The sequence below is a fragment of the Lolium rigidum genome, chromosome 4 (assembly GCF_022539505.1).
Source record: "Lolium rigidum isolate FL_2022 chromosome 4, APGP_CSIRO_Lrig_0.1, whole genome shotgun sequence".
Lineage (NCBI taxonomy): Eukaryota > Viridiplantae > Streptophyta > Magnoliopsida > Poales > Poaceae > Lolium > Lolium rigidum.
In genome coordinates this window covers 87,325,795-87,349,516 of record NC_061511.1, presented here as the reverse complement: position 1 = coordinate 87,349,516, position 23,722 = coordinate 87,325,795, and the positions used below count along the sequence as shown (strand labels likewise).

Sequence of the window (23,722 nt, the reverse complement as noted above, 5' to 3'; positions counted from 1 at the left end):
TTTTAACTTTGTGTCAAGTCTTAATTGAAAAAAAACTAAAAATTGGGTAGCACCTATTAATTCACCCCTCCCCTTTAGGTGCGGCATACGATCCTTTCAGCATCACCACTAGCTAGCCGGGTAAAAAGATGAGACCTATGCAGCACATTAATATCATTGAGAGAACCAGACAAAAAAAATGCCAAATCCATAGATCCTCAGAAGCAACTGCCTCAAGAATAATTGTTGGATTGTGTCTTTTGCCGCAATATATGCCCTAATATTACTTCGGGCAATTCTTTCAAGTCCAATGCATACAATCTATGCTGCCTAGCATTCCCGACCAACCTCGCGCCTCATTTTGCGCCATCAGCCTCACTGTGTCTTGTTCATCGGGGTATCGCAAATAAATCGGTCCATACATACGAATCATCACTTTGTGAAATCGCCGGATAGATTCCATTGATGTATCTTCACCTATGCAAAGATACTCATTGGTGTAGTCGATCGGGATGCGGTAAGCTAGGATCCTCATGCATGATGGGGGAAATCTTTTGATGCGCGCTCAATGCTAGCAATCCGACTACATTGCGCTTGCGCTTGAAATAGCGAGCGTTCGTCTCGCAAGTTTGCACAATCTTGTTGAAAATAGATCGCCACATTCGGCACTAGCGACGAAAAAGATGAGGCGGGCCTGTAGGTACCTCGGCGAAGTAATCGTGTATCAACATGTCGTTGCCGAGCTTGCGGTTGCGTGGAATGCAAAGACGGCCGACCTTCGATCCTCGCCACCGCTTCTTCTGCCCGTCTGTGAGATCCTTCACAGCGAGCGGCACCACCATATGTTCCATGTTGTCATCCAGCAGCTCCTCCAAGTCAGAGTCGGAGGAGTCCGACGACTCCTCCATCAGAAATAGTGTGGTCGGGCTCAACGACATCTAGAAAGGCGCCGGATGATTCAGGGTGGGCGAACGGTGACAAGAGATGGTCAACAAAGAGGAAGAACAAGCGTACCTTGCGACAGCGGCGGCACTCGATTCGCGGGCAAGATCCGACCGATTGGTCCGCCGATGGCCTGCCGCTAGTGGGGAACTGGTGCGACGCGGCAGTGGACATGTTCCTACCGGTTCCCCTTCGCGCGGAGGCCTCACACGGGATGAGGGCCAGCATGTATACGCCCCTCTGACCCGTTGTTGTGTGACAAATGCTGACGCCTGCAATTTTTTGCAGATTTGTTAAATTTGCGGTGTCTGTCCTGACCACTTTTTTCGCCTAAAACCTCATATGAGCGGTTATCAATGTCCTATTGGGGGCGCCGGCACGCCTTTCTCCGTTCGGGGAAGGTATCCCACAACGGCGCACCCCAAACGCGCCCCCCCCCCCCAATATTGAAAATTCGGAAGTGCAAAAGACAGTGGATTTTATTTGATTTCTAGTGAGTTTGTACAAAAGTGTCCCGAATTCAAATTAAAAAGATTGAAGGCGATGTAGTTGCCGTTGTATGTGTTGTGTCCTGACGAACTCCCAATCCTCCCCCTCCTCTTTTGGCGCCAGTGGTGGAGGAGTGGCGCCGGCGAGGTCGACGAAATTGCCGTAGTTAAATAGAACCATGAGAAGATTCGATTTGTTTTGGCTCCTAGGTGTATATGAGCCTATTATGAAAAATGCATAAGATTTTTTCAAAAGTGAAAAACATTCTGAAAAGAAATACATGTGTACATCCGGACATTCTACGCTAGCCACAAGTTTTTACGGAAAATGAACATTATATGTGGCATGTGTAAAAAAAAATCAAAATGTCCCGTTAATAGTCATGTTGGACATTTGTATTTTCTTTTTCCATGGGACACAAAAAATGTTCAAACCTTGTACGCGGACATAGAATGTCTGAATGCAACATTTTTTCTAATTTTTTTTGACATTATAACATATGTTTTCAGACAATAGATTCATATGAAACCATGAGCCGAATTGAATTTCTGAAGGCGAAAGGCTCACTTAATGGCTGCCTACAAAGACACTCACTTGTGAAATGTGGCGATGTACTCCGTGCGCGCAGGGTATTCAACAAGGGCATCTCCAGCAGCGCGACGCAAACGGACGCTGAGCAACCGTTTGTGTCCACCGTGATCGAAAATATGTCTGACACTACCTCCAGCGGCGCTACGCATAGTGACCGGGCCGTCCGCGGAGATGCAAACCTAGCCCAAATATGCGTCAGGTTTGCGTCTCTGCGGACGCTGAGCGGACGCGCAATGTGTCCGCTCGGTCCTCGCACGGGCCCGCCTGGCATGGACACAACTGCATCGTCTTCCGCGATATTACTTGCAAGCGGCGCGCTGCAGCCTTTGCAGTGCCGCGTTAATGGCGCGCATCGGCTTCCGCGAGCGTGCGCAGCGAGGCGGCGTTGCAGTGGCAGGCCATTGAAGGCGAGATGGCGTCCGAGCCTCTTAAAGGGATGCTGCCGGCGGCCATTTCCGACCAAACCATTGCCACATCCCACACTATCCACCCCACCGACGCCATGGAGAAGAAATGCTGGCCGTTCAGCAAGACCAAGAACGACCACGAGTCTAGCAGCTCGCGGTCCGGCAAAAAGGCACGGGTCGGCCGGTCCCCCCGTGCCGTGCGAGGGCCGAGAGCGGCGGGACGAGGTGTGCCGCCGTCGAGCGATCTTGCCGCCGGATCTGCGGGAGGATCCGGCGTACGCGCTGAACTCCTACAACTGGATTTCATTCGGGACGTGGGAGTTCGACGCGCGCTGCCGCGCTGGCTACCTCGTGGACGTAGACTACTTCGAGCGCGAGATCGCCGCAGAAGAAGAAGAGAACGACCAGGAGGACGCGGACGAGGACGAGGACGTGACCATGCCACAGTACGACCACGACGACGGCGGGCCGGCGTGGGATCCGGAGACCCAGCCGCCGGACATTTCCGAGGAGGAGGCCATTGCCATGGCACTGGCCAACAGCGAGCAGGACGAGCTCGCTTTGTGGGACATGCTCGCAATCCAGCTCCGCGAGTCAGCGCTCACGCAGGGGAGGCCGACGACTCCTCCGGCCACGCCGACGCATTCCAACGTCCGTGCTCCGCCTGCTGCTCCGGCGTGGGATCCCTGGCCACAGCCTCCTGTCCATGCGGCGGTACCTCCTCCACCGCCGACGTACGAGCTTCCATGGCCGACGCCGGAGTTGATTGACCTCGTCAGCGACGACGACTAGTAGACAGCACCTAGCCTTTCTGGCTTCTTTATGTTTTTTTATTCATGTAAATTATGGTTTCATGAATGAAAAAAAAATTATGCGTCGTGCCGCTGGAGCCACCCCCGACGCAAACGGACGCCCGGACGATTTCGACCATTTGGCCCGACGCAAACGGACACGAACGATTTCGACCATTTGACCCGACGCAAACGGACACGACGGGTCCATTTGGACGTCCGAAATGCGTCGCGCCGCTGGAGATGCCCTAAGGGCCATTGTGGAAGAAGAAACGTACATCACTACATGTCTACATCTGCGAACTAATGAAGAAATTCCGAAGAAGAAATTAGTTTCGCTAGACAGAACACTATTCCGGTGAAAGTATGCAATTATCAAGTGAAACTATCTTATTGAACGGAGCTAAAAAAGAACACAAGAGAATTCCATGAAAGTTACTCATATGGCAAATCATATGGGCAAGGAGGAACAACGATAAAAAAAATACTCAGGGTGGGTATGTTTGGTTTGTGCCTCCACCTTCCCTACCAAAATTTTGGTCACGTGGAAGGCTCTCTCTTGTTTGGTTCACTGCCAATATTTTTGGTTGCCAATGGATGGTTTGGGCCTTCACAAACTGATGCCAATTCTTTAGGCCATCCCTGGGCGGAAATTTTCCAAAGGCAAATAATTGGCTCGCCAATGTTGGCAGGGCATGCACAGGCACAAACCAAACATACCCTAATTCTGACAATTTTCTCCCAGAAGTTAGAAAACATAACTCAGTTTGTTCAGTGATTAACAAAAAGAAGTTTGCTTCCTCGCCCCGACCCTCTACATCTGTAAAGAAAGAAAAAACAAAACTATATTTATGTATTTCCACCCTTTTTACACTGTGCACGGACAATGGAAAGAATTATTTCCGCACCTTCAACGTTATTCAGCCTTGTACATATATCAGCATGAATAAAATTCCACATTTCTAAATGGTGGTATCTTTGAAACTAAAGGGAGAAACAAAAATCCCATCTGTGATGGTAGTGTTTATTGATTCATAATAAATAGCTAAGAACATCATGGCTATAATCTCCCTCCAGTAGACATCAAAACTGAATCAACCACAGGACAGACGGTTAAAGATTTACAGCAGTGAGTTGCACTTAGAGCATCTCCAACAGGCGCTGTAAAACGCGCGCGCGGCAAAATACCTGCCAGTTTGGCGCGCGCGAGCGCTCGCGCGAAGCTCCAGCAGACGCGGGAAAAAGGCGCGCGCGGTAAATTTTTGCCGCGCCCGCGCGTTTGCGCCATCCCACGCGGGAAATTTGCCGCGTGCGCTGCCGCGCGCGCTATATAGACGACACGCGCCAACTGCCTTCCGCGTGTCTCTCCGCCTCTTTCCCCACCGCTCTCTGTCTCCGCGCCACGCGCCACCGCTCTACCTCCGCCGCCTGTCCGCCTCCGCCTCCGACTTCCACTGGACGCGCGCCGTCGACCGTCGTCCTCTCGTCCTCCTCCTCCGACTTCCACTGGACGTCGACGTCCACGCCGGTGTCGGAGACGACTGCGAGCAGCTCCGACTACGACTGGGAGTCCGACGAGTAGTCGGACGAGTAGTACTAGTATTTTCTATGTCGCATTTGTATCGTCGCACTTTAATATATTCGTATTTCGTTCAAATTTCATAGTTTGTTTGATGAATTTTAAAAAAAAAACGGTCGCGCGCGCTGCAAAATAGCGCCTCTGGCGGAGGTGCGTTTTCCGCACACCAACGCGCGCTGCAAAATGCAGCCTCTGCCGGGGGCAAATTCGCTATACCGCGCGCGAACGGTATACAGCGCGCCCAATCGCCGGTATAGCGCGCGAGAATTTGCAGCGCCTGTTGGAGATGCTCTTACAGATATCTTTACTAAGTCAGAATCTGAGATTTCTGTGGCCATGTAGCAATTTCATGGACAATGTAGAGCGCTACCAGAGTCCGTAGCTACCTGTTCAGAGCCAGAAAAGCAGTACGCCCTCTAGTGCATCAAGTAATCAGCCAATTCTACGTGGGACGCATTGCACGAGACATAGCAGCAATCAGTTTCTCTCTTGTTTGCTGTTCAGAGCCAGGGGACTTGATAACGAAGGAATGCACAACAGTGCCGTTGTTGGATGCGATCTTTGATTCACCCACTTTGACTTCTGCCTCTTCAAAAGCTTGGAACACATTCTTTATCGGATAGTTGTCCATAGGAGACATTACACGAACTAGAACCTCGTCTCGGACCACCTGGATATCGATTTCTGGCCTAGGTGTTCGGACCCTTTGGTCTACTGTACCAGACTCGTAGAACATCTCTCTCTCTGTCTCCATCTCTTTGAGCTTCTTCTGGAGATCAGTGATGTGCGTTATGGCATCTCCCAGGAGAGATGCTTTGTCCATTTTCGAGATGTTGGGAACAACAGCTCTCAGTGCATAAAACCTCTGATTGAGCTTTTCCCTCCTTTGGCGCTCAGCCTCAACATGGTTAAGTGCCTCCACCCTCCCGTTTGCTGGTTTTCTTCCCCTCTTTCTTGGTTGCCGGTCATCCGTTGCATGCCCCCCTTGCTCCTTAAAGCCATCCACACTGCCATTCTCCCCATCATACAAAGCTGACTGTGAAGTCAAGATACCAGATTTTGAACTAGAGCCTACACTAAAATCTATATGTGTTGGCGTCTGTGGCTGAGATGGTGGCTGCGTCAGTATCTGCAGTGGCTTCTGAACCTGAAACGGGCTCAATGCAGGGCTATGTGGAGCTCCGTTACTGCGATGTGCAGCCTCATTTTTGACAACTAGTATACCATTGCCAAATTTCTGGTTATGAGAATTCAGGCCTCGAGCTTGACTCCATGTGAAGTTCTGCAAACCTTTACGGACATTGGGGAGCAACAGGCTCTCACCACCACAATGCTTCTGCATATCCCATGACCTTTCATCCAGCTTTGATGGACCTGCTGCCGTGTTGGATAAAGGTCGACTGAGATTCAAATCCTTCCCAAAAATCTTGGCCAAACCAGGTGATACTTGAGCAGAGCCATTCCCCTGATGATTCTCAGTTGCTGCCTTCTTACTGCTTGCCCCTAGAAACACAGACCTTATGGTTTCCAGAGCTTCAGCACTCTCAGCAACATTCTGCATTGAGCCTAACTCAAGTACACCAGTTTCAAATGGCAGTAGAACAATAGTCCTAAATCCTGCTGCACTTGCAAGGAATCCCCTATAGCAATAATTTGACGGGGAAACCTTGTGCGGATTGTTTGGAATCCAAAGGGGTGCACCTGTTGCAAACACTTTGCCAGGTCCACCGACATGACGTGGAAATGCAAAGTACATAGATGCTAGGAAGAACAGCTCAGTGTCAGTCACCTGGTCGATTCCCGGAGCATAGTCCTCCTCATCAGCCCCACCAAATGCTGTATGCAGTCGCTCCAATACCCGCTTACGCATCCTCTGCCGGGTCACTGAAGACGCATCATGAATACCACTGTGAGCAGTTGAGTTCATCTCGTTATCATGGGGTTCCCGACAAGATCCGTCACCCCAGCCAAGGACAAGGTCACCAGACTTGGTCCGGGAGAGCTGCCAGAAGATGGCATAGTTCCAACAAAGGCTTTGGCTATCAGCTTCAACCAGATCCTGGAGTTTATTTTGCAAGCCCACCAAAACAGACGCTGCTACAAGACCCTCAGATATGGCACCACCACCTTTTGTCAGATATGCAAGGGCATCTGAGCCAAGCACAGAAGCACAAAGGGATTTGTCCTCCTGAGTCCAGGACCCTCCCGTGCCTTCCTCCTCAATCTCCGTCTTCATTGGTGCATTACCTGCTGAAAGTGGTACGAGTCAGGTTGAACATCAAAACGGAAAGAAACCCTTGCAATATTGACCAACCTAAACAACATTTTGGAAAACAAAATACCCAGGGCCTATATATGAAGGAGAACACAAAACAGGACTGCAGTTCCTTTTATTTTGGCGAAGAATGGGCTTCCTTAATCACCCACTTCCACTGAAAAATGACACAGTACCACCCAAATTCAAACAGCATGCTGATTCAGTATTGTACCAACTGCCACTTTTAACATTGATCAAATTTGTTTTAATGTGTCAGTTACTACTAAAACAGAGGTATTTGCTGTATTCTACAGAAATAGGTGGCAGCAAGTGCAATATTCCCTCGGTCCACATTTACATGGCGTCCTTGTTTTGCATGCTCTAAATTTGACCAATAATAAACAAGGATTATGTCATTTAAATTAGAAACAAGGAGTATTAGAAACTTTATGTGATACAAATTCAGCGGTTTAATTTTGATAGCACATAACTGACGTTTTGTTGGTCAAAACTGAACCTCAGAATATGTGTGTGCCATGTAAATGTGAAAGAAGGGAGTAATATTACACTCATAGCACGAATACCATTCTATCTATGTTTATCACTAATTGAATGCAGTCGAGCAGATTATCAAGCTATCATGTTATTTTCTGTATGGTTGCCATTAAACATCTATTTAAAGGTTTAAGCACAGTTTACTTTATTATTAAAATAGAATGTCAATCAGGAAGGTACTGGATCTACAGCGGATCTAGATCTCGATGGCTGCCTGGTGTGCACCGGCCACCCAGAAATAGTGGAGGTCAGTAGGAACTAATCCCAGGATGTAAACAAGCTCATACCTCAAAACCTGATGGCAAGAGGTTGCGGCCGGGGCGGAAGACCGCAGGGACGCGATGGCGAAGAACAGGAAAGACGATGGCGCGGACGCGCGTGACAGGCGTCGGAGGAAACCGGGTGGGGATGGGGGATTCAGGCGACGGCGTTGACGCTAAGCTGCGGCGCGGCGGGGGCTGTAGGGCGCGCGGTGGAAGACGCACGACTGTAGGCTGTAGGACGAGATTGGTAGGTCAAGGACTAGGCCACTAGGGAGAGGAGGAGGGAGAGGAAAGAAAGGAACCTAGGTGGAGGAGATGGATCTGAGTGTGGAACTGTGGATGGATGGACAGCAGATATTTTTAGAGCTGAAAACAATGTGTTATCACGAGTTTTTTCTTTGAGCTGATTCTTTTCTGGATTTTGTTTTCTGGAACTCTTATAAGGGGATCATTGATTGGGCTTATTATTGTCTTGCCATTAAACCAAAAAGAACACGTAAATAGGATAGACTTATTTCTGACATTTAGATTGGAAAATGCTTTAAACCCTCGCCCTCGGAACCCCGACGATAGAATCGTTTTCGTCTCTTCCTCTCATCTAAGGCGACAGGGCGGGGGTGACTCTCCCTCCCATCTCCACCGGCCAGCCGTTGGTCTCGACTTGTCGCTTCGGCGGTAGGGGGAGGGGATCTCGTTCCTCCAACCTAGTAGTTAAGGTTAGGGTTAGGGTTTGTTTGATGCAGATTGTCTAGAATTACGCAAATCAAACGTGCCCTAAATTTCTTAGGAAAAAAGCATTAGGTTAGATTGCATGAAAATTTTCAAAACCACAATCAAAGAGAATTCCTCTTTCTACACGATTGTACTTAGACATGACATCCTAATCCAATAATCATATAGTTTTTTTATTGGTACATTTCTCCTATTAAATCAAGGGAATTCTATTTTCGTGCCCTCGGTTCCTTAGTTGTGCTCAGTTTTCCCCAGCCCCTTAGTTTTTCCTCAGTTTTACCCTAGCCTTTGTCTGAAGACCCGCAGAAGGAGCTCAGACGGAAGGAATCCGTTTATTTGGACGTTCTGTGTTGACGTGTTGCGCCGCGTCGTCTGTGGGGTCGCGTCGTGTGGGGCCGCGTCGCGTGGGGCTGGTAGAAAGGGACCGCGTGGGACAGGACGAGAAGCGTTTGGTTGCACGTGAGCAGGAGCTGGGTTTTGTCTCTCTCGGCCCAAATTGGCATTTTTAAGAGCACCTTTTCCCCTCTTTCTCTCTCTCGTCTTTTTCACCAAATTAGTATCAAATCTAGAGAAGCTTCTATTTCTGTCTTTCTTCAATATGGCAGCAAATCTAGTAGCAAATCTCTCGGGGTTATTTATGCCTTTTGGCCCTCGTTTTTTGCCCAATATGGCAAGCAAATCTAGTAGCAAATCTAGAAGCTATTATATGATAAATTCACAGCAAGCATAATCGGAAAACTAAGTATAATACATAGGTAAACTGCATACAGCAGCCAAAAGCAGCCAATAACATTGTTAATGTTCACGACAAACTAAGCTGCAAAAATATACAAGATCACGCACGCAATGTATGGACAACAAGAAGATTAGGATGAATGAATTTGTTCTTCATTCCTCCTCATATATTTCTCCGTCGCTCCATTCGTGCAATTCCCCAAGGAAATATTCATTGAACTCCTTCCGTCCGCAGTGTGAGGCCAATACATCCTCCAAACGGTATGGCCTCGTGTTCATTTCTCAAACCGTAGAGTCCTATTCTATCCACACGTAGTGGCCACTCATCCCGTGCATTTGTATCATGAGAGTACGCTCCGATATAACCCAAATCCGTGTAGTAGATGCCGCCAGGTTGAAGTGTCGGGTACACTCGGTGTCGATGGAGATACACCGGATATAATTCACGAAGAAGGCATTACTGCCAATGTTAGTGACCGGATGGAGAGAGCGGCTCCGAGTGTCCACACGGTACACCAATGGTTTGCCCGCCAAAGCCGCGCCGACCAACAACACAAGCAGCAGATCACCATCCGACTTCACAAGGTAGAACTTCGACGTCCAAGTTCGGAAATGAAATTAGTGTCTCCATCTTGACGAGTGCTCGCGCGCTGCTCGCAATCGTATATTGGTGCACACTATTCTTCCGATCTCAAAATTGTCCGCAGCTATCGCATACAGTTCACCATTGAACGGGGTAATGCAACGGAAACCATGGTTCTTGATCGAAAATCTTCCTTCTCCCCAATCCCCATCTTCATTTATATCCTTAGTTGGAGTGCTCTCATCGACCCAACCAATTTCCGGCGGGTAATGTGTGGCAACGAAGACCATAGTCGGGGATTTGATAACGACGATCGATTTCGGAAAAACGAGATGGCATCTCGCGCCTCAAACATAGTGTTCGATTTCTTTGTGAGTGGGTTCGAGCAGCCGTATCTTGTGCGGCGGGTTCTTCCGGGCAAGCACGATGACGCCACGGGAAAAGCCGACGAAGTAGAATCTAAAATATATTGAAAAGATAACATTCAGCACTAAGATTGAAAATAAGATCTATGGTGACGCCACGGGAAAAGCCGAGGAATTTGAACCTTGCACGAACTGCGAGATAGATCTATGGTGACGTAGCGGGATGTGCCGAGATGGAGGAAGGTGAACTCGGCGGCGCGTGGAAGGGCGTGGTGTAGCATGATCCATTCGTGAAGGTGCACGTCGGGATCGGGTAAACCTCGAGCGCCAATTTCTACGAGACTTGCCTCATAGCAGAGTAGGCTGTCCACGTACTCCTCTTTCGCCAATAAGCATTCGCCGATCTTGTGAAGTGGTCCGTCGGCCGTGAGACCGGCCCGAGTTCACGGAGGCGCCGCGCTTGGATGCGCCGCCCTCGGATGCGCCGCCCTCGGAGGCGACGGGCTCGGCGGCGACGGGCTCCGGCGGCGACGGGCTCGGCGGCGACGGGCTCGGAGGCGACGGGCTCGGAGGCGACGGGCTCGGAGGCGACGGGCTCGGGGCGATGGCCACCGGCGCATTCTTCTTCTCCATCGCCGGCGAGGGAGGGCTCGTACGGCGGTTGGGGTTTTTTGGAGAAGTTGATGGGACGTGAGAGGGGTGGTTTCGTGCGTGAGCGATAATGAGACGTACTTGTGTGCGAGAGGGAGGGAGAGAGGGGCTTACGCGTCCTAAATGCGACCCGCGTCAACAATGGCACGTCTTCCACGTCCGCACCGCGACACGCGTCAACAATGGCACGTCTTCCACTTCGCACCGCAACACGCGTCCTCGAGTCTAACCCCTGGAAATTTAGATATACTCATGTATACCCTCGAGTCATATACTAGCATTTTTTGTATGCTCAGCTTTCACCTTGAGTGCTAATACTGGCTAGTGCAATATACTCAGCTTTACCCTCAAGTGGCTGGTCAACGGAGAGTCAACAAATGGGATTAACTAGTTAAATGAGTTATTTAATGTGCAAAAAATTCCGAAAAGGAGTGGCACTTACTCATGGAGTCTTTACCACAAATTTCCACTTCTCAAATCATAGATAAATCGTAGATAAATCAAGTTTCACCACAAATTGCCACTTCTCAAATCACCTAGTAGCTATGAAGGTGCATGGTTTTCCATAATAAGCCCTACCCAAAACAGACTTTCCCCAAAACATACTTTGTCCGAATGAGACCATAATTTTCACACTCATGTAGATTTGTATTGCAAATAGTTTGAGGTAGGCCAAGATGGGTTTCATTGTACAAAACACGCATTTTCCATTTTTTAAATCTCATATTTGAATCCCTTAGTCCTGTTTACTACTCACTTGCCCTTGGTTTCTTGATACTACTCGGTTTTGCCCTCTCCCTTCACAAACTCTCACGGACGCCCAACATTGCCCCGATTGGTCTAGCCCATGTCACGCGGATCGTGCCCGACGACCGTTGATCGTATGATCTAACAGGCAGGATAACCCCTATCTCTCTCTCTCGGTCGGGGCCACCACCCTCTCTCTCTCTCTATCGTCGGTTAGCTTCACGCAAAGTTTGGTTTTCTCGCATTATTTTTCACGAGCTAAATTATAAACTCTTTTTAGGCATTACTTTTCACGCAAAAAATGATAAACCATCACCGATTTGTTGTAGCCATTACTTTTCACGCACAAAAATGATACACCATCACCCATTTCGTGTACCCATTACTTTTCACGCAAAAAATGATAAACCATCACCGATTTTGTTGTAGCCATTACTTTTCACGCACAAAAATGATAAACCATCACCGATTTGTTGTAGCCATTACTTTTCACGCACAAAAATGATACACCATCACCCATTTCGTGTAGCCATTACTTTTCACGCAAAAAATGATACACCATCACCCATTTCTTGTACCCATTACTTTTCACGCAAAAAACGATAAACCATCACCGATTTCTTGTAGCCATTACTTTTCACGCACAAAAATGATACACCATCACCCATTTCGTGTACCCATTACTTTTCACGCAAAAAAATGATAAACCATCACCGATTTTGTTGTAGCCATTACTTTTCACGCACAAAAATGATAAACCATCACCGATTTGTTGTAGCCATTACTTTTCACGCACAAAAATGATACACCATCACCCATTTCGTGTAGCCATTACTTTTCACGCAAAAAATGATACACCATCACCCATTTCTTGTACCCATTACTTTTCACGCAAAAACGATAAACCATCACCGATTTCTTGTAGCCATTACTTTCCTTTTAGGCATTACTTTTCACGGTAAAATGATAAACTATACCCCCACAACGGTCGTCTCCTCCTTAATTTATTGTGTATAAACCCCCACAACGGTCATCTCCTCCTTATTTTATTGTGTAAACCCTACAACGGTCATCTCTCCCTTATAAACACCCACACGGCCATCCCTTGTGTCAATAGGTTCTGCCTCTCTCTTCTTTTCGTTCACATACACTTTATCCATTGCCATGGCTTCCACGTCTCGGACGCGGACCGGAAGGGGAAGGGGAAGGGGAAGGGGAAGTGGATCATCATCATTGCCACCACCACCGTCAACACCGCCATTGATCATAGAGGAGTTCTTCATCGTCGTCTATGAAGACCCTTTGGTCAAGAAGGTACGTACGCGTTCCCACATATATGATGCATGTGATTAATTATGGGCATGTTCTAAAAAACCTTTAATTTCAAGGGTTCCCTAATTTCAAACGATCGGCGCTCGATCTCTTTGCAGGAACTCCCAAAAAAATTTGCGGACTATCTTGACGGCAAGGAGCCAGCTAAGGTGTATCTCGCGAGCAGCTGACCGCGGTCCTCATCTCTCGGACCGTGGAGGTCCTATTTGACGGACAAGGCCGGATGTACCTCGACAAGGGCTGGGAGAAATTCGCCATCGCGCACGGTGTGGATTTCGGCTGGTTCGTACACTTCAAATATGAAGGCGATGATGTGCTCACAAGTGAAGGTGTTCGACGGAACAATGTGCAGGAGGTACTACTACTCGGACGACGAAGATACCGACGATGAAAGCGACGACGACGTGAAGCCATGCATCCATCCCCTTTAGATAATTAAGGGGATTATGACCAAGAATATATATGTAGCTTCATATGCATCGATTTAGAGATCTAGCTATTTTCTATATATTATGCATGTAAAAAATAATATCGCATTTCCACTATTATTCGAGCACCACATCCTCCAAACGATGCCGATGCCGATGCCGATATCGGCATGGTCGGAACGGCTATGCTCGCCGCCACTCGCTAGGTCAACGTCGGGATGCACAATGTTTAGCATAAGAGTCACTTTAGATTAAGGCTGCGAAAATGGGCTGAGGCGACCCCTACAGAGCGGCTCTATATTATATTCTCTAAATAAAATAGATGACCACAGCGGTCATTGGCTGCGGAGGCCCCACAGAGCGGCAATATATAATTTTCTATAAATAAATAGACGACCCACTGGTTATTGGCTGCGGCAGCCCCATAGAGCGGCCCCATTTGTCATTGGCAGCACCGCGTATACAATCGGGAAATAAAACGGCCCACGCGTCGGCCGGTAGGTGGATCCACCCGTCAGCACGAGACGGTCGGCGAGGAACCGACCTCACGGTAACGGTAAGGCCTCCGACCGACGGCAACCCGCGTCTTCGAGGGGTTTCAAACTAGAGGGAGGGGAAAACTGAGGAAAAACTAACGAGCTGGGGAAAACTGAGTACAACTAACGAAGCAGGGGCACGAAAATAGAAATCCCTTAAATCAAAGGAGCCCTACGTGTTTTTTTTGTTTTTAGCTTTTAACTCCAGTTTCTCTATTGATCATAATGCCATGTCAGTAATGAGATCGGCCTTTTGTGGTTTCATATAGATTATCCTCTATCGGTCCTAATGTCATATATTTCCATGATTTTTTAACATGATGGTGAACCAAATTCAATATGTGTGATTAACATTAATATTTCTATCTCTTAATTGTCCCTCTTAGGCAAAGGGCACATTAAGAAATATGCTATGCAGGAGAATGATTTGTGCATTTCATCATTGTGTGATCATTTTTCGTAGAGACTAACCGTCATCATGTTTGTGCCGGTACCATTTATTATTTACTATTGTGTTTCTCAAGTGCTAACTACTAGGAACACATCCACCACACATGTAAAAAATCATGTTTATTATTACTATGAGAAATGGGCACTTGGAGTTCCAAATGATGCATAATAAAAGAAGTCATGAAAAAATGAGATGCCTATGAACTAATAATCACATGTGCTTTGATGGTGTAGTTGAGGTTATATGCTTGATGTCATCACACCAAGTTGGCTCAAGCCTGGAAGATTAAGCACGTGTGAGATGGGGGATCGGGGACTCTAGTACCGTAGTGGCATAAATGTGCTGACGATCATCTTCGACAGTGGAATGAGGGTCATATGCATAATAGAGCTCTATCTATGGTTTCTGAGTTGTGTTGTACTGAACATATTTTTGTATTTGTGTTGTAGTGAACTTTTTCACTAACGTGACCTTGAGCGCAATCCAAAGTTGGCTATTCAAATGAAAAAGATGCAAAAGCTACCTAGAAAGACTAAACTATCATAATAAACCTAAATGCCAAAAGCAATGTGAGAGGTGCCTAGATTGTACCTGTACAAGACAAATATTTCAGATTGTAGTCCTTCCGAAATTTGAATTAAAGCCACAATAAGAAATATGTAACGGACATAGTACTTGTTCTAAGGGACATATAGTGGATGACTATAGTGGAATTAACTGCAGTAAGTTGAGCTCATGGATGACCATCTCGCTAAACTGGTTAGGTACAAAAAATGCCTAGAGTTATCGGGGTTAGGGGCAAATTTTTGTCTCGAGATAGAACATGATCCCACCTAATAGGCTAGGTAGATCGACATGAATGGTGGAGTATGAACGTGACATACAAAAATACATGCTTACTCTATTTGTGAATTATATAGTATTTCTTGTTATGGTTATGCGAGGTCTAAAATGTGGAAAGCGGCTTAGGAAAATGAGGTCATAAATTTTAACTTGCATACATTAATTCTTTACCCCCTTATGTCTACAATAATTACATATTTTATAGTATATTATACAAAATTCAAACTCATGAACAATGTTGGGGCACATTGAAAGCATTAGAGGATGCCTTTTTTGTGAAACAGCAGACAACAACCCTATAGAACAAGAATATAGGAACGGAGATCAGCATCGGCATGCCAGTTGACACCACTTGATGGCGGTGCAGGGAAGATATAGAATGTTGTTCACATAGATGCAGTTGGTGGAGTTTTTTTTTCCACCAAAACCCTAAAAAACTTATTCATTTGGGGTCTAGTAGGGACTCTCGTGGAGATGCTCTCGTGCTTTATTATCTGCCTATTACATACCTATATTTTGCTTTCTGGATCATGTAGAAGCGCTGCATGTATTTGAATGGATGAAGTTTACAGTGACCATTAGCCTTGCAAAGTCAGAAGCAAGGACAACAAGGACCTCGGTATGCAACTATGTATGCCCATATTAATTCCAGACTGTAGTTACTCTTTTTAGAACAACTAGCACAAAGTCTGTGCGTTGTCACGACACCATGTTATCTACCTTATATTAAATTTAAATCAGATGATAGGTTTAGCATGGGTAAATAAGAGTAATACCAATAAAAAAATGGAACAAAAGATACCTAGCAAAATTAGAAATATAGGAAAAGTGCACGTGCGTTGCACCGGAACAACCAAAAACTCGAACACTCCATAGAATCATCTTTGATGCCACTTCTCCTATGTGCCATTAATATTTGCAAGGCTATCGCTTCACTATCTCGACATAATGGTGTTGGAGACTATCTATTTTGATTTTTTTTTGTACTCTTCTTTTGTCAATTTGTGATCCGTAGAAGTAAACTTTTTTATTAGACCGTGGTGAAAATCTAATCTAGCTAAAAGAAATGCCCTACAGAGATCTCTAGCCATTCCACGCTGTAAGAGCATCTCTAGCAGAGCCCGTAAAAACGCGAACCAAAAAACACAAGTTCAGTGCATCGACCTCGTGTTTACGGGGCGTAAAATGGCAGGCGCAGAACAAAGCCTGTATTCTATTTTTCAGTTTCAGTTTACGGTCTCTGTTCTGCGCCTGCGGGTTCCGAACCCGTAAAGGCAGGGTTTTTCATAGAATTCATATGCAACACATACAACAATCTATCATAATTAATCAAATAATCATCCAAATTATTACAACACATAAATAATTGTCTGAACCAAATTATTACAGCAGTTTTGGGAAAATTGAACAAATATAAAATATCTCAACCAAATTACAACAACTTTGGGAAAATTGGACAAATGCACAAATGTCTCAACAATGATACATGTGATAAACAAATGAATGGAATGGTAGGATCAAAGGCGATGGCCATGTCGCTGCCAGTGGTGCATATTTAGATCATAGACGAGCTGGGCATGGGTATTGGCATTCTCAATCTGCCGATGTGTTTCAAGGAAAGCTTCAATGCGATCCGGATTGCGTTGGGGTTCCACTCGGTGCCAACATTGTCATAGAAGCAGGGCAAGCTCAACTCTCTTTCATCCTTGATGATCATGTTGTGAAGAATCACACAACATGCCATGATGTTGACCAGGGTTTTCTTGTCCCAAAATCGGGCTGGGCCACGAACAATAGCAAATCTTGCTTGCAAAACACCAAAAGCTCTCTCAATGTCCTTGCGAGCTGCTTCTTGAGCCTTGGAAAATTCAACTTCTATTCTATCTTGGGGGTCCTTGACAGACTTAACAAAAGTTGCCCAATCCGGATAGATGCCATCGGCTAGGTAATATCCCATTGTGTACTCATTGTTCATGACCTTGTAGTTGCAAGTGGGTGTTTCCCCATTTTCTAATTTGGAAAACAAAGGAGACCTTTGCAGCACGTTGATGTCATTGAGTGTGCCGGCAAACCAAAAAAAACAGTGCCAAATCCACAAATCTTGTGATGCAACAACCTTAAGTACCACGGTTGCATCTTTACTCTTGCCACAGTACTGGCCATGCCATGTCTTTGGACAATTCTTCCATGTCCAATGCATACAATCAAGACTACCAAGCATGCCAGGCCAACCTCTTTTCTCATTTATCTCCATCAACCGTTTGGTGTCATCCTCGTTGGGATCTCGGAGATACGTTGGCCCAAACAACTTGATAATCATGCGAGCAAACTTGCGGACTGACTCCGTGGTAGTATCTTCGCCAATTCGAAGATACTCGTCGGTGTAATCCGCAGGGATGCCATACGCAATGACCCTCATGGCAGCAGAGATCTTTTGGAAAGCGCTGAAACCCATCACCCCGGCTGCATTCGTATGTTGCTTGAAGTAATTCGAATTGGCTTCGCGGGCCTTCACGATTCGGACGAACAAGCTACGACGCATGCGATACCTCCTACGGAACAGATGGGGAGGATAGGTAGGTACCTCGGCGAAGTAGTCCTCCATCAGCTGCTCGTGGCCGAGGAGGCGATTCCGCTGGATGTGGTGTGGTGACCCAGCATACCACTGCATGGTGTAGTATGCAAGTCTGACATAACACCAGTGAAACACCGTTCCCCTAGTATTACGTCGCTCAGAGTGGTACAACAGAAACATATGCGGGTCCAAGGCATGTCTATAGAATTACATACAGACTCTGTTACATAAGATCATCACAGCCTCCTACTTTACAATGAGGTAAAACTGCAAATAAACTCCAGAAGAACGACTCGTGGTCTAATCTTATCACGGACTCTATTTATATAGTATTTGACCCTTCTACTGCTTAATCTAGGTTTTCTCCATGGGGAATGTGGTATATGACTCTTCCGGCAGGTTCCTGTCCTTTGAAGTAGTTGTTGACTCCTCAGTCTTCAAGTTGTACTGTAGATCCTTCTTCAATGCCTCCATATCTAAGCAGGGGATTTAAGAGTGGGATGAGTACGAGCGTACTCAACAAGTTCATTATACGAAAGAGGTGTTTAATGCACTAGCTACAACCATGGACCATAAAGTCCAAGGCCAATGCAAGTTTTTGTAATCATTTCCTCAAAAGGTTGCTTTTATTCTGAAGAGCTATGTCCGTCAGCCTTCACCGGTTTACTAGAACTTCATCTTGTTCCTTTCCGGCAGCGTTCGCAGTTCCAAAACCCGAAATAGGGAGTGACAGGTCACGATTTATTACACTCTGCAGAGGTGTGTTGCTTTACCCACAAGAGATCTTAACCTTGGTGCCAATCTGGTGTCTTGTTTTTGTGCAGAAATCCAACTTTCAGGAAAAACCTCGGGATTTTGACGGAAGGCCCTATTTTCCCAGAATACTGACGGAGCCAGAAGGACAAATCAAGTGGAGGCCCGAGGGCCCCACACCATAAGGCGGCGCGGCCTAGGGGGCCCGCGCGGCCCTATGGTGTGGCCCCTCGGCTGGCCTCCGACGCCCTCCTTCGGACTACTTATCGGCCTCGACCTAAAAACGCACGGGGAGAAGTCGAAGTCGCCGTAAACCCTCCGAACGCCGCCACATCGCGAAACTCCGTCGCGGGAGCCGAAGTCTCCGTTCTGGCACTCCGCCGGGACGGGGAATTGGAGGAGATCATCGCCGCCATCACCACCGACGCCTCTACATCAACCAACCATGTTTCCCCCATCCATGTGTGAGTAATTCCCCCGCTGTAGGCCGAAGGGGATGGTCGGGATTGGATGAGATTGGTCATGTAATAGCATAAGATTGTTAGGGCATAGTGCCTAGTGTCCGTAATTGGTACTTTGATGATATTGTTGCAACTTGTTATGCTTAATGCTTGTCACTAGGGCCCGAGTGCCATGATCTCAGATCTGAACATGTTATTATTTCATCATGATATTCATTGTTTATGGTCTTACCTCGCAAGTTGTATACACATGTCGCCGTCCGGAACCAATGGCCCCGAAGTGACGTAAATCGGGACAACCGGAGGGAATGGCAGTGATGTGAGGATCACATGTTTTCACGGAGTGTTAATGCTTTGCTCCGGTACTCTATTAAAAGGAGTACCTTAATATCCAGTAGTTTCCCTTGAGGCCCGGCTGCCACCGGCTGGTAGGACAAAAGATGTTGTGCAAGTTTCTCATTGCGAGCACGTACGACTATAATTGGAACACATGCCTATTGATTGCTTTGTACTTGGACACCGTTTTATTATTATCTCGCAAATGCCCTGCTATGATTGTTACATGAGTTTCTCTCATCCATGCAACGCCCGTTATCCGTCCCCGTGCCTACAATATTTTAATCCTCGCTGTTTACTATAATCACTACCGCTGTCTTTGTTACTCTCTCGTTGTTATTTTACTACCGCTACTACTATAAAACCGTTACTATCGATAAACTCTTGCGAGCAAGTCCGTTTCCAGGTGCAGCTGAATTGACAACTCCGCTGTTAAGGCTTTCAAGTATTCTTTGTCTCCCCTTGTGTCGAATAAATAAATTGGGTTTTACTTCCCTCGAAGACTGTTGCGATCCCCTATACTTGTGGGTCATCAAGACTATTTTCTGGCGCCGTTGCCCGGGAGCATAGCTTTATTTGGAAGTTCACTTGGATTGATATTGTTCGCTGCAAATTCTCCATCATGGGTAAAACTCGCGATACTAAGGTCGCCATATTACCATCCACTACAAGAAAAGGTACAACTCGAGTACCTCTCGTCGCTCTTGATTCACCATCTCGTGATTGATAAACTTGTTTCACCGCCACATGCTTCACTTGTCGGTACTTCGCTGAATCTGAAAATTCCTCTTATAATATTGATGATGCTTCGCCGTGCTTGATGATAGTGGTTCGTTAGGATCTTTTCTAGATGCTACAATTGCTAGGTCTAGACAAATTGAAAATACTGAAACTCCCGATGTTACTACACCCGTTAATTCACCCGAACTTGAATACTCTAGTGATGATCTTGATGAAGATTATGTGGAACTTGATGATGATTTTATTGAAAAATGCAATGCTACTACCGATGCAAGAAAAATTAAAAAGTTGCTTGCGTAACATGCCGTTAGATATAAACTCGTCTCCGATCCTAAATTTGCCACATCTCCTATAAACATTAAGGATAAAGATTATGATTTTTCTCTTGATCTATCTCATATAGCTATTGTTGAGAAAACACCTTTTTGTGGTACTCGAAAAAGAAAGTGCTCGTTGAACACATGATTGAGTTATCTACCCCGAGTAGCTTGTTTTCTCGATGATGTTAAGAAGCGTACTTACTTTGTTGCTAAAATCTTTCCATTCTCATTAAAGGATGACGCTAAAACTTGGTATAATAGTTTGCCACCTAGTTCTATTAAAAGTCCAAAAGAATTGCTTGATGTTTTCTTCCGGAAATACTTTCCTCGCTAGTGCTCAACATATTGCTTTGCGGAGAATTTATAATTTTGATCAGGGAGATGGAGAGAAATTGCCTGAGGCTTGGGCGAGATTTTGCTCTCTTATTAGAGCTCTGCCAGACCATGATTTGGAAAAGCATGATTTACTTGATATATTTTATAGTGGACTAACCATTGAGTCTAGGGCATACCTGGATAGTTGTGCTGGTTGTGTTTTCAGGAAAAGAACTCCGGACGACGCTGAAGAATTATTGGCTAAAATAGGCCGGAATCATGATGATTGGACTACGCCCGAACCAACTCCAACGCCAATATTGAAGAAGAGGGGTTTAATTAAATTGAATGATGAAGATATGAGGGAAGCCAAGAAGTCTCTCAAGGAGAAAGGTATTAAATCTGAAGATGTGAAGAATCTACCTCCCATAGAAGATATATGTGAGATAATTCCCCCTTCATCCATGATTGAGGTAAATTCCCTTCGCCGCTTTACTAGGGAAGATATTCCGTATTCAAAACCTCCTCGCGCAATGCTTAGATGAGTTTGATAATTATATTGTTAAGCAAGAAAATTTTAATATGAGAGTAGAGAATCATCTAATGGAAAATTCTCAAGCTATTAGTGAATTGCATGATATTGTGGAGAGAACCTCCAATGATGTTAAGATGCTTGTTAAACATTTTCATATGGTTCAAACTCAAATTGATCAACTCACTAAAGTGCAAAATGACTTGCTAGGAAATAATTCTAAAGAAAAACATGCTTATGAAGTAACAACTAGAGGTGGTGTCTCTACCCAGGATCCTCTATATCCTGAAGGGCATCCCAAAAGAATTGAACAAGATTCTCAACGAACTAAAACTAGTGCTCCATCTAAGAAAAAGAAAAAGAAACATAAGAATGTTGTAGAAAACTCTGAACCTGTTAATGATCCGAATAGTATTTCTATTTCTGATGCTGAAACTGAAGGTGGTAATGAACATGATAAAGATAATGATAAGAATGATACTCCTGATAAAGAAGAGGTTGAAGAAGAACCTGAAAAGCATGCTAAAAATAAAAAGTATACTAAAGAAGATTTTATTGCTGAGAAACATGGTAATGAAAGAGAACCTTGGGTGCAAAAGCAAATGCATTTTCCCGCTAAGAAACTAAAATCAAAGGAAGAAGAACACTATAATAAATTTTGTGATTGGATGAAACCTTTATTCTTGCAAATCCCTTTGACTCGATGCTATTAAATTGCCTCCTTATTCAAAGTATATGAAAGATATTGTTACTAACAAAAGGAAAATCCCCAATGAGGAAATTTCCACTATGCTTGCTAATTACTCTTTCAATGGCAAAGTTCCAAAGAAGTTGGGCGACCTGGTATACCTACTATTCCTTGTTCTATTAAGAATAATTATGTTAAAACTCGCTCTATGTGACTTGGGTGCCGGTGTTAGTGTTATGCCTTTTTGTCTTTATAAGAGACTTTACTTAGATAAGTTGATACCTACTGATATATCTTTGCAAATGGCTGATAAATCTACCGCTATTCCCGTTGGTATATGTGAGGATGTTCCTGTTCAAGTTACTAATAACCGCTTGATATTAACTCGATTTTGTTGTGTTGGAAATGCCTCGAAGATGATAATATGTCTATTATTCTTGGGAGACCTTTTCTTAACACCGCAGGGCTGTTATTGATTGCAATAAAGGAAAGGTTACTTTCAATGTTGATGATAAGGAACACACCGTCTATTTCCCCAAGAGGATTGAAAAAGCGTGCGGAGTTAATACTATTTCTAATGTGAGAACTATCAAAGTGGGAACTATTGATTGTCCTATATATGAGCCTAAAGAAGAATATCAAACTCTTATGATTGGATCCATATCAATACAATTCAAGGTAACATGATTGATTTGAGGTTTATTTCTTCATGTGCTATGTAAAATTTATTTGGTGGCAAGACTTGATCAACCTTGTTAACAAATACTTTTTATATGCATAGAGGAGGTAAACAACATCTCTTTCTTCCTCCACTTGCTCTAGTTGCTGTAGCACTTTTATTTTGCAAAGTTCCTTAGTTGATTGGAGATTTCAAAAATTTTCCTGGCCAGTAATAATAAACTTAATACCTAGAAATGTGCATTTTTCAAAGTTTTCAAAAATTCGCGAAAATTACACCGTTGGTCCTATTTTTCGACGAGGCACCTGGGAGTACCAGAGGATGACCTGTGGGGCACCACAGGGTGCCACACCACAGGCCGGCGCGGCCAAGGAGGTGGGCGCGCCACCCTGTGGTGTGGGCCCCTCCTTGCCCCACTACTTCATCTCTTTCTCCCAGAGTCTTCTCTCTCCCGAAAAAACTCGAACCAGCTTTCTCTCACTCGCGTTTTTGCTCAAGAGCTCAGGATTTTTCGATCTCTTTGCTCAGCCCGCATTTCTGTCTGAAATTTGGCACATTTGCTCTCCGGTATGTGACTCCTTCGATTATCCAAATAGAATTTTGTTTGGTTGAGTATATCTTGAATATTTTGCTGTTGTAGGTAACATGTTTAGTGAGCTTGTATGCTTGTTCTAAGTGGTAGAAACTAGTTTTGATGCATGATTAGTACTCTAGCAAGTTCCTATGGTAGTTTCCCTCAATTATATGTCACCAAATCAAGTTTTATATTGTTTGTTAAAAATTTCAGAAAATGGAAGGGAGTAGGCACCAACTTAACCAACAAGAGTTGGAGGTGCCACAGGTCATGAGAGTTCACCGAGAAGAAGGAGTATGTCCCACTTACTATCCGTGTGCGGATTTCATGAGAAGTGCAGGATCTTGCAGACGTTCAAAGTTTAATCTCTCGTGCAGGATTGGATGATTTTGTTGATGGGGAACCATGCCAATATGTAAAACCGACTATGTCGTAGTGCAGGATTTTAAATTCAATTGGTCACAATCTAATCCCATGGTTCAAGACAAAATT

The 23,722-nt window shown here is 45.3% G+C and overlaps 1 protein-coding gene across 1 annotated transcript; it reads right to left on the bottom strand.

Annotated features, from left to right (window-relative positions):
• Positions 1 to 5,071: 5,071 nt before the first annotated feature.
• LOC124649377 (transcription factor MTB1-like) lies at positions 5,072 to 8,155 on the bottom strand. Its single transcript, XM_047189022.1, has 2 exons — positions 7,878 to 8,155; positions 5,072 to 7,025 (listed from the first exon to the last, which is right to left on the bottom strand). The coding sequence occupies exon 2, from the start codon at positions 7,012 to 7,014 to the stop codon at positions 5,221 to 5,223; it is 1,794 nt and encodes a 597-aa protein (XP_047044978.1). The 5' UTR covers positions 7,015 to 7,025; positions 7,878 to 8,155; the 3' UTR covers positions 5,072 to 5,220.
• Positions 8,156 to 23,722: the final 15,567 nt, after the last annotated feature.